The sequence below is a fragment of the Zootoca vivipara genome, chromosome 1 (genome assembly GCF_963506605.1).
Source record: "Zootoca vivipara chromosome 1, rZooViv1.1, whole genome shotgun sequence".
In the NCBI taxonomy this organism is placed as follows: domain Eukaryota; kingdom Metazoa; phylum Chordata; class Lepidosauria; order Squamata; family Lacertidae; genus Zootoca; species Zootoca vivipara.
Window position 1 is genome coordinate 45801712 of NC_083276.1, and position 25735 is coordinate 45827446.

General features: G+C 46.7%; 1 protein-coding gene across 2 annotated transcripts; it reads right to left on the bottom strand.

Moving 5' to 3' along the window:
- Nucleotides 1-2: 2 nt before the first annotated feature.
- TTC9 (tetratricopeptide repeat domain 9) lies at nt 3-25735 on the bottom strand. Of its 2 annotated transcripts, none has more exons than XM_035097464.2 (3): nt 24703-25735; nt 8680-8868; nt 3-552 (listed from the first exon to the last, which is right to left on the bottom strand). In XM_035097464.2, exons 1-3 carry the CDS (start codon nt 25136-25138, stop codon nt 473-475), a joined length of 705 nt encoding a protein of 234 aa, XP_034953355.2. In that variant the 5' UTR covers nt 25139-25735; the 3' UTR covers nt 3-472. The 2 variants fall into 2 exon arrangements, with proteins under 2 accessions (XP_034953355.2, XP_060129725.1); XM_060273742.1 differs by having other exon boundaries at nt 8686-8868; nt 24703-25725.

Genomic DNA, 25735 nt, shown 5'->3' on the forward strand with positions numbered 1-25735 from the left:
TGGAACGTAAAAATCTGCAAGTGTAGAAAGCTGCCCAACGGGGGTCTGGCTCTGGTGAGGCGGCTGCAGACTCTCAGCCCTCCTTGTTGCCTCTGCATTTGAGAAGAAAGGCTGGTGATCCTTCTGTTTGCTGGTGAGTGTGACAGCAGCAGCGAATGGGAAAAGCACAAGGTGGAGGAGATGGCCTTCCATCGCTCCCTTTGAACCTTTGTCCAGAAGTCCCAGAAGGCCATTGGCTGTATCGATTGTGCTTTGAGGGCTTCGATTTGTGCCATCAAGCTGCCAAAGCCAGAACCAGGATTTTGAGTCTCTTCTTTCTAATACCAATGAACACCCCACCCCACCGCACTCCAGCTGGGATCAAAAGTAAAGCAGGAAGTTGGTGGGAAGAGACTGTCAGCTAAGGTGGAGCCATGAGAGAGGAAAAGTCCATCTGGGGAGGAAACATCCCCTCATGCAGTCCGACGCCTTCTCACAAAGCTTCTTTTTCCCTCTGGGAACATCTGCTAAGCTTCATCTCTGTCAACTGGATGTACCGCACAACGTTGGTATCTGCAGGGGGAAAGAGGATCAAAAGACACCAGCTTAGCACAGGCGCCAGTCATGTTAGACCAGGCATAGGCAACCTCGGCCCTCCAGATGTTTTGGGACTACAACTCCCATGATCCCTATCTAACAGGACCGGTGGTCAGGGATGATGGGAATGTAGTCCCAAGACATCTGGAGGGCCAAGGTTGCCTATGCCTGTGTTAGACCATAGTTGTTAAGTGTGAAATAGGCATCATTGAGACAGGGAAGAGGCTGGGGCGGATTGTAGCCCAAATCACCGGGAGGCCATCTGGTTGGCAAAGGCTGGTCTACATGCTGCAGGGATCACTAGCAACACCATGGCAGACATGTGGCAGGCTCTGACCCCCAGATTATCTGCTTTGTCCCATAGAACTCAACAGGAGCTGCTGAGAAGCGAGTCCATTCCAATCAGCATAACCCCACCCATTCATCTGCATAACCCTGCCTGGTTCTGTTTCTTGGACACGCTGGACTTTGCTAAGTGACTCCAGGTGGACATGTCAAAAAAGGAACTACAGCCTGACATGTATCCTTCATAGAAGAGAGGCACTGGTGCAGAGCAGTGGGGAGGACATACACAAGCACAACTCTGGGACTTTTTCCAGAGCAGGAGCAATGATGTCACCTGCCAGAGAGCCAGGATAATTGATGGGCCCTCTTTGCTGTGTGAAGTGAAAACATTTGCATCTGACAGGTTAGCACGGAGGGAGCCAGAGAAGAGGGAGATCATCGAGAAAAAGCTTATGTGCCTCTTTTCCTTTCCTACTTTGAACTAGCAGTTTCAATGCTAACACTTCTTTGTGCCATCATTTTCATTTCTAATTAAAAGCTCAAGGTTGCATTTCAGCTGGCTGAAGGTCTTTTGTTAAAGCTCACTCTGTTTAACAAGTTGAACTTATGCAGTCAGAAGTAAGCACTGCTGAGTTCAGTCAGCCTTACTCTCAGGTCGCTGTGCACGCTAGAACTTAAGAAGACACCTGCTGGATAAAAGCAGGGCTTTTTTCCCAGTTGGAACTCGATGGAACTCCTTTTCCAGCACCTCTCAGGGGAGAGCCATTGCCATTATTAAGAGAACAAGGAAGGCATTCCTGGAGAGTTCTGGCACCTCTTTTTCTAGAAAAATAGAATATACTGAGAAAAATAGCACTGAGTAAGAACAAAGGTCTGGATTTTTAGATTTTGCTTGGGGCACATCTTGGAGGGCACTGTCATGATAAATCCTTGCACTTCAAATGCAACACCAGCTATTTTATCAAAATGCATTCTCAAATGCCTCCTTGCCAGGGTCAGGCTGTGCCTCTGGGTACAAGAGGGCTGCTGCCTTTACACCTTGCTTGTGGGCCTTCTGGAAGCTTCTGGCTGGTTAACTGTTGGAAACAGGATTCTTGGTGGACTTTTAGACTTGATAGGGTTATTATTTTTTAGAAGACATCTGAAGGCAGCCCTGTTTAGGGAGGCATTTAATGTTTAATAAATTATTGTGTTGTATTTTTCTGTTGGAAGCTGCCCAGAGTGGCTGGGGAAACCCAGCCAGATGAGCGGGGTATAAAGAATAAATTATTATAAAATTATTCTAATACTTGCTTCACAGAATATGGCAAAAATCTCTGTCTCTGGAACTGTTTGGAATTGTGGCCTCCATTGCGTATCTTTTCTTTTCCTCTACCCATGCCCTTCTTCATCTCCCTTCTCAATTTGCCCCCACCCATCTTGCTAGGTAAATATGAAAATCTCAGGAAGTTATGATACTACACAGATGCTGCTGCAACCTTTCAGCGTTCCCGGCCAACTGTGCCCTGTAACGTGATCACACATACAGGAAGGGTGGTTTTAATTACTGAAGTCAAGTGTGTGCAGATTCATTGTCTTAAGAAAGATGAAAACTGAGATCCTAGCAGCTAACCTTGGGGAGGGGGGAGAGACAGAAGGGAACAAGAAATCTGATTCTCCACGTGCAATCAAGGTGAGTGTCTGTGACATTTTGCAGTCTGAAGTGACAATACTGCATGATCAAAGAACTGTACCCAGGGGTTCCCTTACAAGGTCTTAAAAGATCTTGGGCTACATATCCCCAATCACCTTTAAAAAAACATCTGATGACCTTTCCATTCTCAGTACCATTGTACCTTGGAAATCGAACGGAATCCGTTCTGGAAGTCCATTCGACTTCCAAAACGTTTGGAATCCAAAGCGCAGCTTCTGATTGGCTGCAGGAAGCTCCTGCAGCCAATTGGAAGCCACGGAAACTGCATTGGACGTTCAGCTTTCAAAAAACTTCAAAAACTGAAACACACATTTCCGGGTTTCAATTGTTCAGGAGCTGATTTGTTCGACAACTAAGGTGTTTGACAACCAAGGTATGACTACAGTACAGTACATAGATTTCAGACTTCACTGTTGTTTCCCTTTAATGCACCATCTCCCTCTGTCTACTGGTACTGAGAAGAGTGGCAATATACCGTAGGTCAATGCACCAAGCTGTTAACCAGAAAGTGGGCAGTTCTGGCTCACTCAGGGATGGCTGTGGGCAGGATTCCTAGATGACCTTTGGGGTCCCTTCTAACTCTACAATTCTATGATTTTATGGTCTATCTAATTCTTTCCTAGCCTCCCTTGGTGACCACCACCATCTAGTCAGCTGGATCACTGGCGCTGTTTTCTTGGTTTAAATGCTTTATCAGTTCATACAGATAAGAGGTACGGTATCATTTGTTGAACCAATAGTGCAGTCTTTGCCAACTTGACACAACTGAGGCTGAGGAAGTGGTAGCCCAAAAGACCTGTGCACATACTGAGTACATCTCTTTCCTATCTTAAGTTTCCCAGTTCTTAATGTGGGTATTGTTGTTGCACCGTTTTTTTAATTGTTTTAATTATCTGCACACCACTTCTGAGAGTCCTTGGACGGAACAGCAGGATCAAAATAAATAACATGGTGGGCAATTAGGAAAATCTGTGCATGTTTTACAAGCTCTGTGGCTAATCAGCTCCCTTCAGCACCCTTCATATTAAGGAAAGGAAACCAGATTTGACTCCTTGCTGAAAATTTGAAATATGTGGAACTACAATATAAGTCATTGTACTCCAAATGGATCTTAACCCCCAAATGGAACCAAGGTAATGAATGCAGCTTCCTCTCTTATCCTCTGTAAATTTCCTCATGACATACATTTACCATCTTGAATGTATGCCAAGTGAACATAGTGAGCATTGATTGCCTGGGCATGCTAGGAAATCACACATGCTGAAGCTTGCAGCAACCAGATACCTAAAAGTGGAGGGAGAAGGGGGAATAGATCAGCCCAATAATGTGCCAATTGGAGACCATCAGCACCCCAAAAAAGAGAAGCAGTGACCCAACACAGCACATATCCATCCACCTAGATAATTTCTCAAAGACATTCTGTTTTCAAGAGCTAGGGGCAGAATAGAAGCAAGTTAACATGCCAGAAGACACTCTCAGTGCTTGCTACCGTGTTTCTCCAAAAATAAGACACCGTCTTATATTTATTTTTCCTCAAAAACACACACGGTGGCTTATTTTCAGGGGATGTCTTATTTTTTAAAATTAAGTATGGTACAGTTTAACCTACAAGGTTAAACAGCCTATCACAATGGCTTCTTTTCGGAGAAACACGGTAGCTAAAAGTCTCTCAGGCAAGTCTTAGCACAGAATCTCAGACCTTTTTTAAAAAAACAACAAGAACAAGAACAAGAACAACAACAAAACTTATATTCTCAGAAGCAAAGTCTGGAAGATCCTGTGGGGTCTAGTCCTTCCACACCCACCTGCAAGCCCCGACCCCCACGAAAAGAAACTCTTCAATGAAATTTTGATCCAGGCATTTGAAAATCCAAAAATTTTGATTTTTGCAAACATTTCCATTGATAATAGGCCCTCTTCTCTTCTGAGGAGTTGAGTACGAATGGCTTTGCATTCAGTTGGAGTTGATAATACTGCAGCTTAACATCCCTTACCTCTTTTTCATTTGGTTAATGTCTTGCAATGCTACATTTTTTCATCAGAAAATTTGTACCATTTTATGTGTGTGCTGGGGCACCCCCAAGAGTGTTTGTTGGTCTGGGAATGTGTACTGGGAAGGCACCAGATATGACTGCAAGCACGGCAAAGTGGTCACAGCCCACATCAAATATTTTTTGATGGCCACCGACTTGGGACAGCTTTGAAAGTGGGATAGGCAGATTCCTTCGTGATAAGGCTACCAATGGCTGCTCGTCTTTTAAGGTTGTGTACTATCTCCAACATGCTTCCGAATACCAGTTGTTGGAGAAACACCAGTGGGGAGAGTTGCATCTGTGCTCCTATCCCACTTGTGGGTTTCTCTGGGATATCTGGCTGACTGCTCTGCGAACAGGATGCTAGACTAGATGTGCCTTAGGTCTGCAGGTCTTATATTCTAAAGGAGCTGACATACTTGGGAAATAAAGAATGCAAGTAAACAGTACATTGCTAAACTGCCAATAGTTCCACCCTTTCTCTGTTGCTGCCCCACATGCTTGATACAGCCTCCTTCATGATGCAACATTTCTTACTTCCTTCAGTTCCTCCTCCATACCCACCTTTTTTGTGAAGCTTTTGGTACAACCTCCTAGTTTTCATGAACCTCTGCGACCCAGCCTGTAACTAAGCCTAAGGACACGCCACTGAAATAGCTGCATATGACCCCCTTGTTTACCCCTTCCTCCCCTTCCCTCTGTTACTTCCCATATGTCAAATTTTGAACTGTTAACTCTCTGAGGCAGGGACCCTGTCCTCTGGTATGTTTAAAAGTGCCTTGTACTCTGATGGTGACAAGAAGTAGAAGAGTAAGAAGAAGACATTATCACTGTCACATTTCTAGTAATAGTATCCTCTATTCTGCCCCTCTCCCGTAAGTTCTTGGATTCCAAGTCCCATCTGCCTGGCTGGTGGTCAGGCATGGTGGGAGCAACTTATAGAGGAGGCCTTTCCTCCTTTCTGTAAATGTAGGACTGATGGTTGGGGCCAGCCTCTGCCTACCTTTCCAGAGAGGAAATTACCAGAAATGAGTTTCTTGTTAGGTTCTCTACACAGGGAAATCCTTGCAGAAGAAGAGTCAAAAGTTTCAGCTGTACCAACAGCCTAGCTCATATCAAACTGGCATGGAGTATGAGGTAAAGGTAAAGGGGCCCCTGACCATCAGGTCCAGTCGTGTCCGACTCTGGGGTTGCGGCGCTCATCTCGCTCTATAGGCCGAGGGAGCCAGCATTTGTCTGCAGACAGCTTCCGGGTCATGTGGCCAGCATGACAAAGCTGCTTCTGGCGAACCAGAGCAGTGCACGGAAATGCCGTTTACCTTCCCGCCGGAGCGGTCCCTATTTATCTACTTGCATTTTGATGTGCTTTCGAACTGCTAGGTGGGCAGGAACTGGGACCGAGCAACGGGAGCTCACCCCATTGCAGGGATTCCAACCGCCGACCTTCTGATCAGCAAGCCCTAGGCTCTGTGGTTTAACCCACAGCGCCACCTGGGTCCCTATGGAGTATGAGAAGCTGCCACAACTTTTTAATGGCCTCCTGTCTTTCTTCAGATTGCCTTGTTTAATGAGGGAACTGCAGAATTACCTCAGATCCACCTCAGCTTGTTTTGTGGGTTGAGGTTAAGGGGCAGGGAGAAAAGCAATTTGGGCAGGTTAGTTTTCAGCTCTGTAAGCCTTTGGCAGGAAAATAAATAGCTTTAAGAGATTTGCTTCACCACCAGCAGGCTTTCAGAACAGAGGAGCCTTCTGTGAAGCAAACTCCTGCTGGCCATTTAAGAAATTCTTTTGTTTGGAGAAGTAATTTTCCACCGGCTTGTCCTAATGCATCCTTATTAAATAGATATACTCAGACAGCACACTCTTGGGATACTTCAAGCGTGAGGACTCACAAAAAGCTAAGGAGAAATAAATGCCACCATTTCACAGACAGAAAAACTGGGGGCAAGGAAGGCTAGAATGGTAGTTAAGAGTCATAATAAACATTTATATAACACATTCCTTTTGAGAGTGCTCCAAATACCTTAGATCACCACTCCAGCCTTTTTCTAAAAAAAAGAGCTGTCACAGTTGTTCTTGGCTGCACCACTCTCCCCTCAAAATGCAGAGATCCAGGAGACATTTCCAATGTTTGGAAGACACTGACAGGTATCTTCCTCTGGCAAAGCCATGAGGGGCAACTGAATAAGGGCTAGAGGAGAGGAAGCATCCCTGTAGCCAGATAGCCAGGACCCAAATAGCTAAAGTTGGGTCAAGCAGGGCAGGACCAGGGACAGCTCCCAGCTCCTAAATTAAGGGCGGCTAAACTGTGGCAACTGGTCCTGATGTTTTTGAAAACAAAGAGGTGGGCTACCATGGTTTGTTGGCAGTTTCAGATCAGTTCTCTTTCTTTACATAAACAGGAACTCACTCTAGTTTTTAAACATTCTTCTCAAAAAATGTGGTTTCGAGGCAACTTATTTTTAAAAAGTAAACAAACATCTATGATATAAATGAATAAAAGCAGGTTGTATGCCATAAAAGGGATTCTGATGCAATGTACAATGGCTGGAAAAACTGGCCTGTATCTGAACCTTACTTGGACCTCAAGAAGAAGAATTGAGGGTAATTCAATTCTCTCCTCTCATTAGTTGTCATCTTCACGAGGCATTTCCTGGAACTAACTGAAAGGCAGAGGAGGGATGGTAGCCTCTAATCTAGCCAGGCTAGTTGAAAGGGTGTATAAACACATTGGCTGAGCATGGATAGGGTGTGCAGCTGCTCAAGCCAAATGGAAACCGCTTCAGGCAGAATGCTGCCCAAACACAACAGATGGAAACAAAATGCCTCACATGGGATATTAAGAGGACAGAGCGAGCCTAAATTTGTTGCACGTCTTGCGGAAAACGGAGCACCACGCATCTTGCATTTTTTTTGACTAAAGTAGAGACCTTGACCTCAACCCATCTGGATATTAGAGTCCCAATCTATGAGTCCTTATGAGCAGATTCTGCCCCTGCTCCATTCATTTGCCAGTCAGATGCTTGCTGGTGGCTGTTTTGATTGCGCTGATAACTGGTGGAGGTGGCACCATGAAGGTGACTCAGCACCTCTGTCCAAAAGAGGTCCCTGTGGAACACCTTCCCATCAGATGTCAAGGAAATAAACAACTATCTGACTTTTAGAAGACATCTGAAGGCAGCCCTGTTTAGATAACTTTTTAATGTTTTATTGTGTTTTTAATATTCTGTTGGGAGCTGCCCAGAGTGGTTGGGAGCTGCCCAGATGGCCCGGGGTATAAATAAATAAATAAATAAATAAATAAATAAATAAATAAAAATAATTACTACTTCTTCTTCTTCTACTACTACTACTACTACCAAAATGGACTCTGCCAGCAGTCTTTAGTTGATGTGCCTGTAATGCAGCAAGGGCCGATGCATGTACTATCCTTGGTGCGGAAAGCATTTATTCTGGCAGAAAGCCAATTATTTTTAAAACATGTGCCACAGCTTAGTGGTCCCCATGACATGCATAGGTGAAGTTCCCAGGTCCATTCCTCCCCAGTCCTCCAGTACCAGGGCTGGAAAAGACCCTCTACCTGAGGCTTCAGAGCTGATGCGTCTCAGAGCTGAATGGGTTAAGAGTTGGGTTTTTGCTTTTGAGGATCAGCTTTGGAGAAAGCGCTCCATGAGGCAGGTTGAAGCCCTTCCTGCTAGCGATTCCCTTTGTGAATTGTGAGTGCTCCCAGCCATCTCTTGAAACAGCACAGGAGGCCTATCCATCATAGCCTATCTGTGCGGAGGCACCGTTATGTTGTGTGTTTCCCTGATTCTGTCATCATTAGTTGCTGAAATGGTGCAGGGAAATGCGGCATGCGATGATGTTATGACACGGGTAAATGGGGAGAGGGAGGAGAAGGAAACACATTGAAGTCTTGAGCAGCAACTCCATCCCAAGTTTAATACCTCTTCCTGACTTATGTGTGTGCTCTCTGTGGATGACAAATGTGAAAGGAGAAGAAGAGAAGTCTACTAGGATGAGAAGAGGGGAGTTCTTTTTTTAAGGGAGCACAAATTCAGATGCAACCTGACAGTGGTTCCTCCTCTTTACTTGTACCTGTTGGCTGTCGAGACCTTGCTTCTTTCAAGTAGTAAAGTGCCTTGTTGTAGTCTCCCAGGTGGTAGAACGCTACGCCTGACCGATAGAGTGCCTTGAAGTTCTCTCCTTCCTTCTTCAGTACTTTCAGGCAATATTCCTTGACTCTCTCATAATTCACCAGCTCAGCTTGAAGGAGGCAGGCTACGAGAGAAGAGGAAATGAATGACAATGTTTAGAGAGCTGCTCTTTCCCCTTCTTCACCACTGCTGGGGGAAGAGCGAGCGAGAGGGGATGCGGATGACTCAGGAAATGGCACGGCCATTTAGCCTGAGCATCAAATCCAGTTTGTCAGTCCTTAATCTCAAGAGAAATGGCCTATTATTAGATATTTCAGTAAACATACATTGGTAGGTGTTGTTTTCCTTGTAAAAGAGGCAGGGATTCTCTGCGGGCTAGGAAGCAAACATTAGAAAAACAGGTGGGTGGCTTTGAATTAGCAAAGGAAAAGTGAATGTGGGCAGTGAATTGTGACCGGCAGTTTCAAAGCAGATCAAAACAAAGGGAGGACTTTAAAAAAACCAAAAACTGAACATAATAGGTTACTGAATACAAAGATACACATTATTCTTAATCTTTCTCACTCTTGTGATTTCTCTTTTGATGTTGTGGGTTATGACTAGAGAGAATTAAAAGGACGGCAACACACATGCACTAGCAATGCTGCTTCCTTATGTTATAAAGCAAAGGGGGGTTTCTAAAAGGATGAGGATAGGAACCCAAAATTTGTTTATTGTTCATAGTTTGCTTTGGGCAGGTCTTATTCATGGACTGTACCTGCAGACTCACCCAACTCTCTATACCCCTCTAACAATACCACTACATAGCACTTTAAAGTAAAGCTTTTCTCATACGTTATCTTAGTATCCTTTATCCAAGTTGCCGGGTCAGTATATAATATCCCCCCATATTGCAAATGAGGAGTGGACTGAATTGCCCAAGAGCTGTCTGTTAAAGTTCATGGGAGAGACAAGATTTCTCCTGAGCACTCCCAGCTCAGCCTCTGAGTCACTAACTAAGAGGTACTTAACAACTGCTGAAGAAGCAACCCTTCTGCTTACACAAAGTGGCAATTGCATAGCAGGAGGCTGTTTTCAGGCTTTGTGGGCAGGACTCATTGGTGGGGCTGCGGTTCAGTGCTAGAGCACACTGCATTGCATTGCAAATGCCCATTTAAAGGTCCTGCCTTAGTTTGGCCCCTGAGCTGATCCAAGCAGCAGAAGACTAAGCAGAGCAAGGACCAGCAGGGGTGACACAGTCCAAATGAAGAACATCAGTGCCTGCTGGATCAGGCCAATGGCCCATCTAGTCCAGCATCCTGTTCCTGCAGTGGCCAACCAGGTGCTCGTAGGAAGTCCATGCACACAGGACCTGAGGGCAAGAGCCCGCTTGCCACCTGGGATTCCCAACAAGGATTGCCAGCCAAGGAATTGTTTTGTCAGCTTCCCATGCAGCTTTAACCCTCTCTTCTCTTGCTCATCTTGTGTCCTTCGCTTCCAGTTCAGTGCAGCCAATCATGAAGCCAGCAGGGCGGGAAGCAGCTGTCTGGACTAGTTACATCTCAGAGAAATGAGCTTTACAGACTGTATCCCTGTGGTGGTTGTGGGGAGGTGTAAACCTCTAAAACTGTGGCTGTCATCAGAGAAGGGCACACACAGCAGATTTCCATAGCAAACTATGCTGCGGTGCAGCCTCAAAAATGATGTGCAAAATACTTCTTTTATTCACTACTATTCTCTCCTGGTTCTCAAATGCTGATTTCCTGTCCCCGCTTCTAACAGAGCTTGAAATGATCCTGCCTAGGCTTCCTCTCCCCCTCCCTCTCTCAACACTTTTGAGCGTTTAAAGTGTGAATTTCATGCTAGAGCCCTTGACAGCTCGGAGACTGCTGTTCTATATTTATGTGTCGAATAACAGGTACAGCACTGGCAGCAGCTGCCCTTGAGGTATCCAAGAGGCCCGTCCAACAGCACTGGAGAGCAATCCCTCGGCACGGGATAGTCTCGGAACGGTGCCGGAGGGTCCCGGAGAAAGCAAACTTATATGAAGTGTGAAAGGTGAAGTAAGGCAGTGCTACAGGCATCAACATGTTTAGCGTTAATTATCTGACAGGTAGCTACCAAGTCAGGACATCAGTCAGTTGAGCTCAGGTTTGTCTGCATTTAGGATGCAGAACCTGGTGGCCTCCAGATGTGGCTGGATGGCAACTCCCACCACCCCTGCCACTGGCCATCCTGGCTGGGGCTGATGGGAGTTAGAGTCCCAACAACATCTGCAGGGGCCACAGGTCCCTCACCCGCAGCCCATGGACAGCAGCTGTCCAGGGTTTCAGACAGCAGCTGTTCAGGGTTTTTTCTCCAGTCCTACCTGGAGATGGCTGGGATTGAACCTGTGAGTGTTTGCATGCAAATGACATGCTCTGCCACTGAGCTACACCCCTTCCCTTACAGCAAAGGCCTACAAGTCCCATCAAGCTCAGCCAGCAAGCCAGTAAAGGATGATGGGAGCTGTAGCCCAACGACATCTGCCGGCCAACCCCTGCCTTATAGAGTACTGCATTATTCTGAGCAGCTGCTCAATCCTAGCAACTCTGTCAGATCTTCATTGATGAGGATTTGCCCATTCCCCTGAAGAGAGCCTGGGCTTCAGTGTTAGAAAGGCGACAGGCCAAGCTTGTTGATCTCACCTCACCATTCTGATTTTGGGTGTGAGAGGCCCAAGCAGGAAGGCTACTTTTTGGAAATGCAACTGAGAGTAAAGAGGGCTGGGCTACATGTCTCAATGGTCTGACTTTAGCGTAAGGCAGCTCCCAGTGTTCATCTGATAGCTGTATCACACTTGGGCCATGGCTAGGGAATCTTTCCCAGCTTGAGGTGCTTTATTCTGCCATGGGGAACCTTTCAGGGGCCACATGCCAGGGGTTGGAAGGGCCAGAGGTAAAAGTGAGTGATGCAATGGACACAAATTTTAACCTTTACAGGGTAGGCTACATTCCAGTCACACACACACACACACACACACACACACCTCTCTCTCTCTCACACACACACCCTTCTCTATCCAGGAAGCATGAAGCATCATCACAAGGACCCATTCCAGCCAAGCAAAAACAGTCAAAGAGAATGTAGAGCAGATTCGGTGGAAGGTGTAGTTTGGGAAGGGAGCATGGCTTAGGGAGAGTCCCAGGGGTCACACTATAAGGCCCCCCAGGCCTGAGGTTCCTCACCCCTGAGTTAAGTCTATGGGCATCCTTTCCCACATTGACCCAGTGCTGTCAACATTCCTTAAAAAGATCCTTTGCATCGCTGTCCATATTACTAAGGACCCCAAAGCACATCTCTTTAAGAGGTTTCCCATTGCTACCAGCTTGCAAACAAAAAGGGTTTTCCGACTGTCTCACAAATGACATGCTACTTACAGCCTCCTTGATAGTGTTTGGCATTAATTAGATCCGTTGGCTATACTACTGCTTGGCAGACGTAGTGTGGTAAATGGGAAAATTAAAAAAACTAAGTGCCACTTTCCAACTAACAGCTGATTCATTTAAGTTTCCTATTAGTTTATTAAAATTATGTTAGCTATGCCCTTCAGCGTCCATACAATGTGGCACTAAGTGCAGCAAAATGTGTGTGAGCCTGAAAATCTAGCCAGAATCGATTTGTGCTGCACCAGGCAAGATTCAGGGGCCCAAAGGTAGACTTAGCAATTTGGGGGCATGGGGTGAGTGGAGGCAACAGCAACAACAGTGTGGAATGTTTTCAACTGTTTCTTTTCTGCTGGGAGATGTGTTTGGCAGAACAGGCTCGGAATGGGGAAGGAGCTGGTGCATTTATACAATTTTAAATTTGCAAACCACCCTGCAGCCTTTTGGTAAAGGGGTGCATAGATAGCCCCAAATGTCTTGAATAAATAAAACTACAGGGCAGGCAAGGGAAATTAATACTAAGGTAGCCGGGACCTTAAATTCTGAATTTCCCTGCAACCCTGGGATTTCTGGGAGATAAAGGCTTTTGAGGCTATAGCTTCTGATGTGCAAAGATAGGTCAGTGATGGGTTGATGGGTTGGATGAAGCAGGAGAAAAATCTACTTTATCTCTGCTGTCTCCCATTGAGTTCTCATGTCTGCAGCAGCCTAGGGAAAGAGTGTGGGAGACAGCGGCCAGTACAGGGATGAAATCTCCACCATCAGCTTTTGCATGGGGAAAGGTGACCTATATTGGCTCCTTGTGCCCAGTTCTGGATCTGGGAGACAGAACAGGGATTCAGCTAGTGCATCAACCACCCCACCACCCAACAGACACACATGAGAAGAGCCTGCTGGATCTGGCCAATGGCCAATAGCCAAGCATCATGTTTTCACAGTGGCCAACCAGATGCCCATTACAAGATGCTTGCAAGCTGGACCTGAGCATCCTTTCCACTCGCGATTCACAGCAACTGGCATTCAGAGGCATAATGTTTCCGGCAATGGAGGTAAAATAGAGCCATCATGGCTAGTAGAAGGAAAACCTAAGTTGACAAAAGCTGTTTCAGGCTCAGTTTTGAGGACCCTGACTACTGGTAGTAAGGGACATCCTTGCAAGGCCTTCTTGTCTAGGATTGATGAGGGTTTCTTGGCCACTGTGACAACTATGGGACTGCCTCTGGGTGCAACTGGACCACTGCATGTCGCAGGTCAGGCACTGGGTTGCCTGCTTTACACCATGTGCCCTATTTTGTTCCCCAAGACACCAAGAGGCTCCGGAATCATGAAAACTTGACTCTAGTAAGTCTTAATGAGAACCATTTGTCAATTGAAGCAAACAGGTGGTTTGTGGTAAGATTCATTTAAAGGTCAGTCAACTCCATTCCATTCAGCCCAGGCTTATGGAAAGGCAAATGAGAAACCAAGTTTAAGGAAAGAAAGCGTGGCATAGGAAAAGTATGGGCTTGGATGCAACTTCAAAGGCTACCCAGCTTAGAGGAAGTTTTCATCTTTAGTCTTTCATCACATGCGCACAGTGCCTTCTCTAGGGTTTCTGTGGGTTGCAGTTTCACTGTGACTTTTAGCCTTACTTTGGGTACTGCTCACATTGTTAACAAAGCTGAAACCATATAAATAATAGGAACTCAGTAGAGGCAAGACCCAGTTCTCTGTATTAACCAGCTTATGTTGCTTTGATGAATATCCCCCCCGCCCCCCGCCCATCCAACCTCCTCTGCTTTCTGGCCAGTTTCTACTGTTCCTTTTGATTCTGGTTGTGGGTTGGTTTTTTTATTTTTTATTTGTTACTGTTGATTAAGCAGGTTAAATGCCCTGGGGAGTTTCTTCATCTCTGTTCCTGTTGTGTGTTTTTTTTAATTACCCCAATCATCTCTGCCCTCGCTTTTATCTTTCAGAATCAATATTCATCTTGCGGAGCCTGCTGAGGCTCTTCCTTTTCGTTTCCTGACTTACTTTCCCCCCTTTGCAAGGCATGTCAGGAAGCAGACTCTTAGATGGGTGTGGATTGGGGGATTGGGGCTCACAATGGCGAAGCTCTGCCTCCGCAGCAGAATACCAATTGCTGGAAACCACAGGAGGAGAGAATGCTCTTGTGCTCAGATCCTGCTTGCAGGCTCCCCAAAGGCATCTGGTTGGCCACTGTGAAAACAGGATGCTGGGCTACCATGTTTCCCTGAAAATAAGACACAGTCTTATATTTATTTTTCCTTAAGAAGACACACTATGGCTTATTTTCAGGGGATGCCTTATTTTTTATTACGCGTCCAGCCTCGCCTCTTCCTTGGCGCCCTCCAGAACTGCGCTATCACTATGTCTTATTTTCAGGGTATGGCTTATATTGTGCAAATGCTTAGAAATCCTGCTACGGCTTATTTTATGGGTATGTCTTTTTTTCGGGGAAACAGGGTAGATGGGTCACTGGCCTGATCCAGCAGCCTTTTCTTATGTTCTCATCATGCATGCAGGTTTTTTGGCAGCATCCATGCAATGTTGTTGGCATCAAAATACCAGCCCCTATTCCTCCCCACCCAAAAAATTAATCTGGAGCTTCCTTATCTGGAGAAAACCAAGCTTTTTTAAAAAAAACAAAACCTGTTGCCAATTTCCCATTTGCAATATCTCAATGACCTATTTACAAACCAAGTTCCTGCCTGGAAGCAGCAGAAGATTGCCTGAAAAAAAACCCCTTTATTTTCTTTCCTTGTTGCTCTTTCCCAGAAAGATCCCTTGCATCATTCTGTCCTTTCCTCCTCCTTTTCTCTTGGACCCAACTGTGAGACTGCTTTGACCGCTCTGATTTCAGGATCTATGTTCACTTGTTTGGAAATCTCATTCCCTGCTCCTACTGGTACCTCCTACACGTACACATACACATTTCACACGCCTGACAAATCAGGCTCTAGTCTTGTCCATTTATACCATAATACCGTGATCATCTCCAAGGTGCCAGAATTCACTGTTGTTTTTACTGCAGCAGATGAACGTATTATCCCTAAGGGATGCTAGTCTCTTGTGAATGTCTTTGCTGACTGAATTCTATGGAGAAGCTGAGAGCTTCATTACCTGCATACAACAATCATGACAGAAAGACAGGACAAAACTCACGCTGCCTCTGGAGGCTCACCAAGGCTCCCTGAAGTGGTCCAGTCATGGTTCTCTGGCTATTTTGTATGCTCTGTCTGAATGAACCTCTCAAGTAAGTGGCTGACCACACTGCTGTTGTTTGCAAAAGAAATGGGCAGCCAAGTGGCATATATAGCCATAGAAAGTCTGGTTTTGATGGTTTTCACTTCCATGTAATGCATATAGGATTTTAGTGGCCTTAAAGGTGTGTGTATGCTGTGTGTGAGGTGTTAGGAGAGTGGTAGTATGTCACACTCCTTCTGGGGTAATGTGTCCACCTTTGGCCTCTACCCTGCACTCAGCAGCCACACCCTGGAAATGGCTTTGACAGGCCAGCTAAACCAGGTGAGGGCAGCCAATGGGTTTCAAACCCTTGGTGAGTTAGGGGCTTACCCACTGCATCCTCCTCACGCAGCCCTGCAGCATCGCAAAGCAGTGCAGGGGGGTAGAGCTTGTTGTACCTGCGCAGGGGCGCAGCACAGCGTACGGCTGGCGAGGAGTAAAACACGTCCCCGAAATGGGCTTGGGGCCACCGCCCCTCTGGCTCTTCTCACGCAATGTCACTGGTACCATGGGAGCATCACCAGCAAAAACCATAAGGATGGGTGAGGGTAAAAGGAATGACCAGAGGCACTGTGGAAGCAGCTGGTGGTGTTGCTACATTAGCTTTGGTACCCAGTGGATTCTTGTGCTTTGAACTTTGCTGCTGCGAGAGCACGGGACCGTGACTAGTATGGCACATTGGTGTAAAGCTGCAGGGTGAATGTGTTCATAGTATTTGTTAAAAATGACTAAGTCCTAGGAACAAAATAGTTCCTAGCCTTTGCACCAAGCAGACTGAAATCCTTTAATGCCCCAATGGGTAGGACTGGTTTGTTTACACATACAAGGGATCCTTATCCACAAGGCTCCAGGATGGCTGGCTTGGTGTTGCTGTGTTACTCTGACTCCCCTAGAGGATACTCACGCAAAACCAACTTGAACGGTCCAATTGTTTAAGGACAGAGCAGCCTTGGATTTGAGCTACAGTTGATATAAAAGAAAAAGAACACACTAAGAACCATTTGTCCTTGGAGACTGTGATACTGAATCCAAAGGAAGAATACATTCCTGACCCATACTCATAGGGTTGGTTCAGACATAATGCTCAGCCAAACCGTGGCTGAGAGTGAAGCAGCAGACCTGCAAGTACGCAAAGGAAAAATGGCGGCCACTTTGCTCCTACACTACCTGGAGCTAAGCTATGGTTTGGGCTCAGCAAAACCATAATGTTACAGTCTGTGTAGCTCTAATGAAGCCATGCACTTAAGCCAATGTTAATTCTTGGCTTACCACTTGTGCTTTGTCTAGATGACAGATTGCGAGTCTTGGTTTGGACAACATGCTGAACCAAACCATAGTTTAGTTCTACGTAAGCGCAGCAGGACCAGAGCTGCCATCATTTTTCCTCTGGGCACTTACATAGTTGCATAACATGCCAATTTATTGCACACCTCCCCAATTGCAATATGCTGTGAAGGCAGCCCATCATTCTGTATTGGTTACTCCCCATCCCATCCTCCATTTGAGAGGACAATCAGAGAATATATTTAAATCCTGAAGTTGCTAATTTTGGTCTTCTGATTGCTGAATGCTAATCTCAACCCATAACCATAAGACTTTACAGTTAAACACAAGCAGCACCTTCAGCCACGGTGCCTAATGGCCCTCTTCAAACTCTTTAGATTAAAAAAGAAACATTTATTATGTTAATTAAGATGAAAATTGAAATGGATGTAATTAATTAAACCTTGCCACCACCACCCCGCTGAGATGGTAAGTAAGCTTCATTATCTCCTTTTGATAGTGCCAGCCCAAGATCACAAAGCCTGTGAGTCAGGATTAAAACCCAAAGCTGCTGATTCACAACTCTGTACTTAATCAGCACGATAAACATCTTTGTTCTTTTCTTTCTTTTGGCTCTTGCATTTCTCTGAGCATTGGGAAATGGACAAAAGAATGGGCTATTAGGTTCTGCCAAGTCAGGGTTGGTTACTTTTAGCCCTAAGGTCATGTTTTCGGTATGGAAGATATTTTATTTACTGATAATTGATTGATTTGTATTTCTAGCCCACACTTGATACAATGAATGATCCCAGGACACGTTGTTGTTGGCATCCATCTGTCTTGAGAGACAACGGATTGCGACTCTGAGGGTGAAGTCAAACAACTGTGTTAGCAGCCCCAAAGTGACCTCCTTGGGGTACAAGCTTGGGCAGTGTGTATGGAGGTCCTGGGCTACCCAGACAACAACACCTCCAAAGTCCAAAGCACAAGAATCCATTTGAAACTAAAGCTGGTGTAGCAACACCACCAGGCAGTCTGGTATAGGGAGTGGTATCTTTGTCCCAAATCATTTAGGGCTTTATAGAATAGCATTAACACCATGAATTGGGTTCAGCATATAGGCAGCCAGTTCAGATGCTTTTGAATCATCAAAATATCACATGGTGCTTGTGGAATAACTGTACCATTTTTTTTTAAAAAAAAGCTGTAATAAAAGTGATAAGGGATATAGTACATAATAATTTTCCTTTGGATATTATTATTATTATTATTATTATTATTATTATTATTATTATTATTATTACTCACCCTTCACCAATAGGTCTCAGGGCAGGTTACAATAATTTAAAATTCATAATTAAAAACAGTTAAAACAATGAAAAACAGTTAAGTATTATAAAAATACAGTATTCTAAAAAAATACTGTTAAAATATTTAAAAGATACAGTACCTAAACAAACTTTGGCGCCAACTGAAAAGCTGCTAGTAACTGCTAAGTTCAGGAGATGCAACAAAATGTCCTTACCTTATTCATTCCCAAAGAGTCCTATAATGGGGAGTGGGAGAATATTAGGGTCAGCAATAGTCTCATTTAAAGATGTATACAGACCTTGGACAGTCCCTAAAGATGATCACACACCCCATCCCTGCATTAGAACCACTCAGGAGGGGATGGCAGAGCAGCCTAGCCTGGCCTCTGCCACACCCACCAACCAGAGCTCACCTGCCAGTCATGCATTCAGCAACTGTAAGAAGGGACCCTATGCATACACGAATGTGCACAGGTAGATGTAAGTTGATAACCTAGGACAATCTGGAATTTACCTCTACTGTCCGAGGCAGCATACCTCTGAATACCAGCTGCTGGCAATCACAGTTGGGGAGAGAGCCTCTGCGCTCATGCCTGGCTTCCCGGCTTCCCACAGGCATCTGGTTGGCCCTATGAGAACAAGAGGCTGGACCAGATGGGACACAGGCCTAACCCTGCAGGACTCTCCTTAATATTCTTATGCAGATCCATTCATACATGCCTAAGGCCCCTCTTGTGTTCACTGAAGATGTACTTAGAGCAGGCATCCCCAAACTGCGGCCCTCCAGATGTTTTGGTCTACAATTCCCATGATCCCTAGCTAACAGGACCAGTGGTCAGGCATGATGGGAATTGTAGTCCAAAACATCTGGAGGGCCGAAGTTTGGGGATGCCTGACTTAGAGGAAGATGCAGCCAGCAGGCAGAGCTAAACACTTGTTTGTGCAATGTCCGCCCCTTTATGCCTGCTATTAACATGCGAGGGAACTCCTCTGAAGCTCCCCTCTCTTGTTTTCCGCTTCATCAATGTTTATTGCTCTGATACATTTGCAGGAAATAATACTTTCCACATCAGAAGCAAGGTGGGCAGGAGATGGAAAGCAGCAAGCGTTAACAGTGTGCCTTCAATACCTCCAACAAGAGGTTCAGGACAGCTCAAGAACAGAAATGGGTGGAAGGGTCACCTGTGATTTAATAATGGATAAAAAGAGCAGGCAAAACAGTGGAAATGAGCAATTATTCACTTGAGCCGTTATTTGTTACTGACTGCGGAGAGGACCATTAGAATCTAACCTACTGACCCAGCTAATCTCAGTTTTGTGGCAACATCAAGACGTCGTTCCCGGCCCTCCCCCCCCCCCCCCCGTTGTTTGTGGTTTCATTCTGACAGAGGCAAAAGAAGGTCAAGTCCTTCCCTTGCTCAAAGTCACAGACAGGCAATGAGTCATAACCAAATGGTTGCTCGGAGCTCTGTTTGCCTTGTAATCATATGCCGACATGATGGGATTTAGTTTTGCAGGAGGGTTTTTTAGGTTTCATAGGACCTGCCCTAACGATTTCAGGAAGCAGTTGCCTTGGTTATGTAGTGATAGTGATCAGAAAACTAGCTTGGGCTTTGAATCCTGTTCCCTCCCAGGTCCATGTACTCTATTTAGCAGATTAAAATGGGCAACTTGTTCAGAAGAACATAAGTCAAACATCTTTAAGAGCAATACAGGGGTAGCCAAGGAGCTCTTCCTTTCCTAGGACAATCAACAAGCAGGCAGTGGTGGCATCAGTGAGGAGGCAGGCCTACTGATGGAGGGGGCACCACTGAGAGCATCTTGCTGAAGTCCCCACTCACCCCAAATCTGCAGGCAGGCACTCACCGTGGAAAAGCAGCAGGAGAAAATGGGTGATGGGCACTCCATTTTGATATGCCAAGCATCCTTCAAATACACTGTAACACACACACACACCCCACCTGAAACAATGCGCTGAAGTCACTACAGCTGTGCTCCCTTTTGTAGCTCCGTAATACAGCTGGAGACATCGGAGGAGCAGGAGATCACGCATTACAGTCAAATTTTGTATAAGGTATGGAACGGTCGCCAGGGAAACCCTGTTGGCTTGACCCACCAATAAATTATGCCAGGTTGTTTGGATGTCAGCTAATTTAGTCCCATTAGTGTCAATGCGTATCTGTATTTCAGTGATTTGTGGATGAGACTGTCCTTGCTGCTAAGGTTAATTATGCTGTCCTCTCTAACAAGCCAGTTGTCTTGCACTGACATTGCAAGGTGACTTGGGATGTCAAGCTATGCAGAAGGGAAGCTGGGTGCATTCAGAGGAGCCATGGCAGGCAGGTGTACTAACATGTCAGAAATAGGAAGAAATAGATCAATGGAGTTGCCCTGGATAGGACAAAGCAGGTCAGAGCAAAGGGCATATTTTATGCCATTCTGAAAGCATTCTGACCCTTATGAAATCATGTAGGTCGACACAGACCTGTACACCTGATCTACAGCAGTGTGTACTACTGTGGGATTCATACAGAAAGGACGGCACACAAACGTGTCTCACTTGTCTGGTACACAAAACGAAAGGCTGGTAAGTGTCAGTGGGCATCCTTGCCACTCCAAGGCAAAAAGCCCTGTGGGAACATTGAGGGAAAGTGCAAGAAATGTGCTCTCCCCTCTGTTGTAGTAAAATGTGGAAAGAACAATAACAAAGCCGTACAGTGCAAGGAATTAGAAAAAGCACGTCGTATCATACACCGCTATTGTGATGCAAAACAGTTCTGAGCGCCCGGGTAGACATTTTCAGCAAGGGAAGTTGCAGGCTCAGCGGAAAGGCTACCAGCACTGCCAAAACGTCACCCAAAGCCATTTCGGATCTGTTTGATTGACATCTCTGTACTGACGATCATGCAGATGTTTTCCAGTTAACAATATCTATTTTTCAAAACTAGGGAGCACTTCAGCATTTGCTGAATTATTAATGCCGCAGCCCTGATAATGTATATAGTACCTTGCAAGCACAAAGTGCAATGGGAGATGGAAACAAATCAATGTGTGTAGTGTAGTGTAGTGTAGTGTAGTGTAGTGTAGTGTAGCTTCTTTTACAAAAGATGCAGAATTAGCCTTGGATAAGGATAGCAATGTTGCAGCATTTATACATATACAAGAATGAATTGGGGGTGTGATGTGGGGACAACCCAAAGTCATTTGATGTTCTCTCTCCAAAATGTTCCACTACAGCAAAAAGAAAAATTGCATGTTGGATGAAAAGAAGGAACGGCATTGCACAAAATCATCAAATGTGTTTTGAGAGAAGCTAATTGCTGCTTTGACTTGCAAGCAAAAGAGTTTCAGCCTTATAGCTTCAGGGGGAGTTCACACATAAATGTTTATCGTTCCTTGACTGCAACATCCCAGGAGGGGTTGAATGCAAGAAAAAGCTATTGCAGATCAAACGCCATAAAGAGACCTTGCATTGCATCTGACAACATTCAAATGCCAACCTTCTCAAAGGTGGTGATTCACATGTTCACATGGCAGGGAGCATCAACTGATTTACAGGCACATGTTAAACGGTTCCTAGGTATATGGAGATCCAGCAGACCTGAGAAACATGCAAAAGGCAGGCAGGAGAGGAGCAAGAGAGCTTTCTGAATTCTTGGCTTTCTCATGCCTCTGTTCTGTGAATGCAAAGTGCAATTCATAGAAAGATCCCTTGCTATGAGAAATTGAACCCTTTTCCAGAGCTGCTGTGGGCACAAAAAGGCTGCTGTGCCCTGCTCCTTTCCCCACCCATGTCAGAGCAACCCACCAGTCACTGTTTCTTCCTAAGAGCTGGAGAAGGAGAATTGGCACCCAGCAGTGCAAAGGATGCTGCTGCATCGAGCAGGGCTGAACACAACAAGCAATGAGCTGCCTTTTCATCCCAAGGTAGGAATCTCCTTGCCAGACCTTTGGAGCTGTGCCACTCTCAGCCATTGTGGCTCACGGGAGTAGGCCAGAGCTCTCTCATTCAGCTGACCCTCTCTTGACAGGGTTTTCCATTTGCCTTTGCCCTACTCAAAGTGTTTTCAAAGTGCAAAGACTGGATTGGCCAGTCTTTGCCATCCCGTAGGTCACAGTCAACATTTTTTGTTATCAATAATTGCATGCCTTACAAAAAGCACAGAAACAAATCTGCCAGTATAGAACAACTGCCATCCTTTTCATGGGGCTGTCACACTCTTCTCTACACCAAAGTGTAGGCTTCTTATACATTCGTAGCATATAGTCAATAAAATGTGTACAGTATTTAAAAGCTTGAGAAAGAGGGCAGGACAAGAAAGAGAAACTTGCATATGCTCCCCACTGCATCATATCTCTCTCTCTCTCTCTCTCTCTCTCTCACACACACACACACACACACACACACACACACACACACACACAAATAAACAAACAGAGCTAAGGTCAGTTTTGGTTGGAGTAAATACTACAGGAACAGAATAAAACTGTTTGTAAGTTGTACATCCAGGCTTGGCCACAAGTTCCTGTTGGTGCCCCACAGCTGGCACAAATTAAAATTTAACTGACCTATTTGATATCTACAATTAAAACAAAAACACCCAACATATGTGATGGTGACTGATCCTAGGACAGACAAGTACTCCGCTCCCCACTGCAACGCTCCTCATACCAAATGACTGAACTGAAGCCACGGTAAAAACAATTGCAGGAAACAGGCAGGCGGAAAAAGCTGGTGTATAAGCTCGGAGGACGGAAAGCACTTTCAACATCAGAGCAGCTGCCCCACAGAACTGCAGGTTCCCTTTTACACAGCTCTTGAGAGACATAAAGAACAGAGCCGTTAACCCCACTGCATGATGGGTTTTAAGAGTTAGAACATTGCTAGGCACTATAGTTGGCTTTGCTTGTTTTTTCGTCTGCTCCAACTTCCAAGAGAGATCTGCTGAGTGCTGCCCCTCTGTTCCTGTCCCCCTCTCTTCACCACACAGTTATGGAAATACCCCACCACCACCACCATTGGATTTCTTCCAATTTCTCTCTTCTTTAGTGGAACCTCTGGCTTAACCTCTTGGTCTCCTGACACAAATTATACACCATGAGCTAAGAACTTTGCTGTTGCTTCCCTACGCTCTCTAAAAACATGTCATTGCTGCTGTGCTCCCGCCTCTCCTCTCGTGTGTGTGTGTGTGTGTGTGTGTGTGTGAGAGAGAGAGAGAGAGAGAGAGAGACCTACACTGATGCTAAATTCCCCTTGGTGTCCCATTCCAGAGGCAGAGCTGTGTTATTTGGCTGCAACGAAAAACAGCAGAAAGAACCCGCAGACCTTAAATATGAAGGACCTCTCCTGGTGTCTCCCTTATTGCACATCTTATGGTTATCTGTAGAGGATGGTACAGTATAAGGACATTTATATGCAATCCCATTTTCAATCCTGCCAACACCTGCAAGAGTTTTGGGGTAGACAGACTATTTCGTTTCCAGCCAGGGAACGTCCTGTAACTTCCTGCTGAAATTTTGTGACTTTTCATAACCCCCCCCCAATGTTCCAGGGCTGTTTTTGCTCTGCTTTTGCAGCACTGTGCGCAAGAGTGCACCCCCGGAAGGCAATAATGCAGTATCATTCGGGAAGCATCGCAGAGCGATTAATAAAGCAGAATGATGTGTGGACAGCCGGGTATAAATCCACCACTAATGCCCTGTTATTGCCTCGATGACATGTTGCAGAAAAACACCCATCTGGAGGGGCCCTGACAGATTTATTGTTGCTTCAGCTTTCCTGGAGCAGGGCCCGCTTTGGCAGATGCATGAAGTGTTACTCACAGTCGACACGATACCTATTTCTATCTGTCACCTCACAGGATACTGCCTTACACGGAGTTAGATCATTCGGCCATCTAGCTCAGTATTGTCCACACTGACTGGCAGATGCTCCCCAGGGTTTCTCTCATCCCTACTTGACAATGCCAGGGATTGAACCTGCGACTTGCAGCATGGAAAGCAGATGCTCTACTGCTGAGCTAGGCTTTCCCTTGACAAAGCTGGCTCTTGTCCATGAAAGCCTATGCCAGGAGGAAAATGTGGTCTTTACGGTGCCACAAGACAGACATTTCCTCCTCCTCTCTCTCCCTCGCTAATGCTAAAATTTAAATGGCAATCTTCTGGGGCAGAGACCTACCTCCATGATTTACTTTGAGAAAGTTCCATGGTGTATTGACCCGCACGTTTGTACACTCCAGCATTAGATATTGGGGCTCCTGGCAGTACGGTAGTTCTATCGCCTGCTGGCTCTTCCTAATAAATAAGACTAGGAGGCAACATGCAACAGGGACGGGAGAGAGCCGCCTGCCATCCTGAGTCAGGAGCGTCTAATCTGCTGCTTCCCTGGGGGGGGGGCTCCTGAAACGTCTTGGAGAGGCGGCCTCTCCTGACCCTGGGGAAACACAGGGCGGCCTCCATCTGCACCCAAGTCCGGAATTCCGGCCATGGGGTGGGAGGGAAACGGCACCTGTCGACGGCGCGGCGCTATCCAATCGACCTTGTAAGCAGGGGGCTAGACTGGGCACACTTCCCCAAGATCCCTCCCTCGCTCCCCGGCGCCCCTCACTCTCTGCTCTCCGGGCAAAGTTTATTAACAGGTGCCGTCGGGGCGAGAACAGCGGAACGGCGCGCGCCCCTCCAAAGATTTTCCGAGTGATCTCCCGCAAGAAGGAACGAAAGAGCCCTTTTGCTGACCTGCCAAGCTGTTGTAACAGTCGATCTCGATACTCTCCAGCAGCTGGCTCTGCTCGCCCGTGAGGCTTCTGCCCAAGCCGCCGCCGGCGCCGACGGAGGAGGACGAGGGTGCGGTGGCGGCGGCGGAGCTGGCGGCGTCTCCGTCCCCGTCGTCGTCCTCCTCCTGGGCCAGCAGCAACCCCTTGAGCTCCAGCAGCGCGCGGTGGTACTTGCCGATGGCCTCGCGGAATTTCTTCTCCTTGTAGCACTGCGCGCCTTGGCTCTTGAAATCCAGAGCCCTGCGGATCAGCTCGTCCGGCTCGGCGCTCTGGCTGCCCCCGCGCTGCAGGGCGCCCATCGACGACAGCGACGACGGCCCCGAGCCCCGCGCGCCGTCCGGGGCCGTCCGGCTGCCCGCGCTGGGCTTCCCGGCCGCGCCAGAGCACTGCCGCTCCATGCCCACTGCCTCGCTCCTCGTCGCCGCGAGCCGCCGCCTTTCGCCCTGCCTGCCCGGACACTCAGGCGGCGCCACAGCCTCCCGTCTGGCTGCGGCTGGTGGTGCCACCTCTCGGCTGGGCTCGGCTGCTCGCTCCCATCCTCCCGCGGCCAGGAGGGAGATGCCGCTGCTCCTGCTCCTTCTCCCCGCGCCGGGTGTCTGGCTGCTGCCGCCTCCCGCGTTGTGTTATGTTGGGGCGAGGATTGCGAGGGGGGTAATTCTGGCTAACCCGGAAGGAGCTTCTCGCTTTGCACGCGGGAGGGACGGGAGGGGAGGAGAGGTGGGGGCGAGGAGACACGGATCCCTGATCAGCTCAGCTCAGCTCACCTCACTCCCCTAACACCGCCGCCAGGACTAAGGGGCAACGAGAAAATCTTAGGAGGCGACGTACCGTAGGCAGGGGAAGAGTAGGAAAAAGTGCGCGCGACAAATTGGTGGGACAGACGCTGAGCCACGCGCGCGCCGCGGCGCCCCACCTTCCTCGCTGTTTACAGCATAGGTACGCGAGCTCTTAAAGGCGCAGGCGGTGCTTTCGGATTAGGGGCAGAAATCGGGGAG

What these genes read in the sequence shown, in the direction of transcription:
- TTC9 (XM_035097464.2), bottom strand. Translation starts at nt 25,138, where the DNA reads ATGGAGCGGCAGTGCTCTGGCGCGGCCGGGAAGCCCAGCGCGGGCAGC. An exon ending in CTGTTACAACAGCTTGGCAG is followed by an intron (nt 8,869 to 24,702) that starts GTCAGCAAAAGG and finishes CTTCTCTCGTAG; the next exon opens with CCTGCCTCCTTCAAGCTGAG. An exon ending in TCGACAGCCAACAGGTACAA is followed by an intron (nt 553 to 8,679) that starts GTAAAGAGGAGG and finishes TTCCCCCTGCAG; the next exon opens with ATACCAACGTTGTGCGGTAC.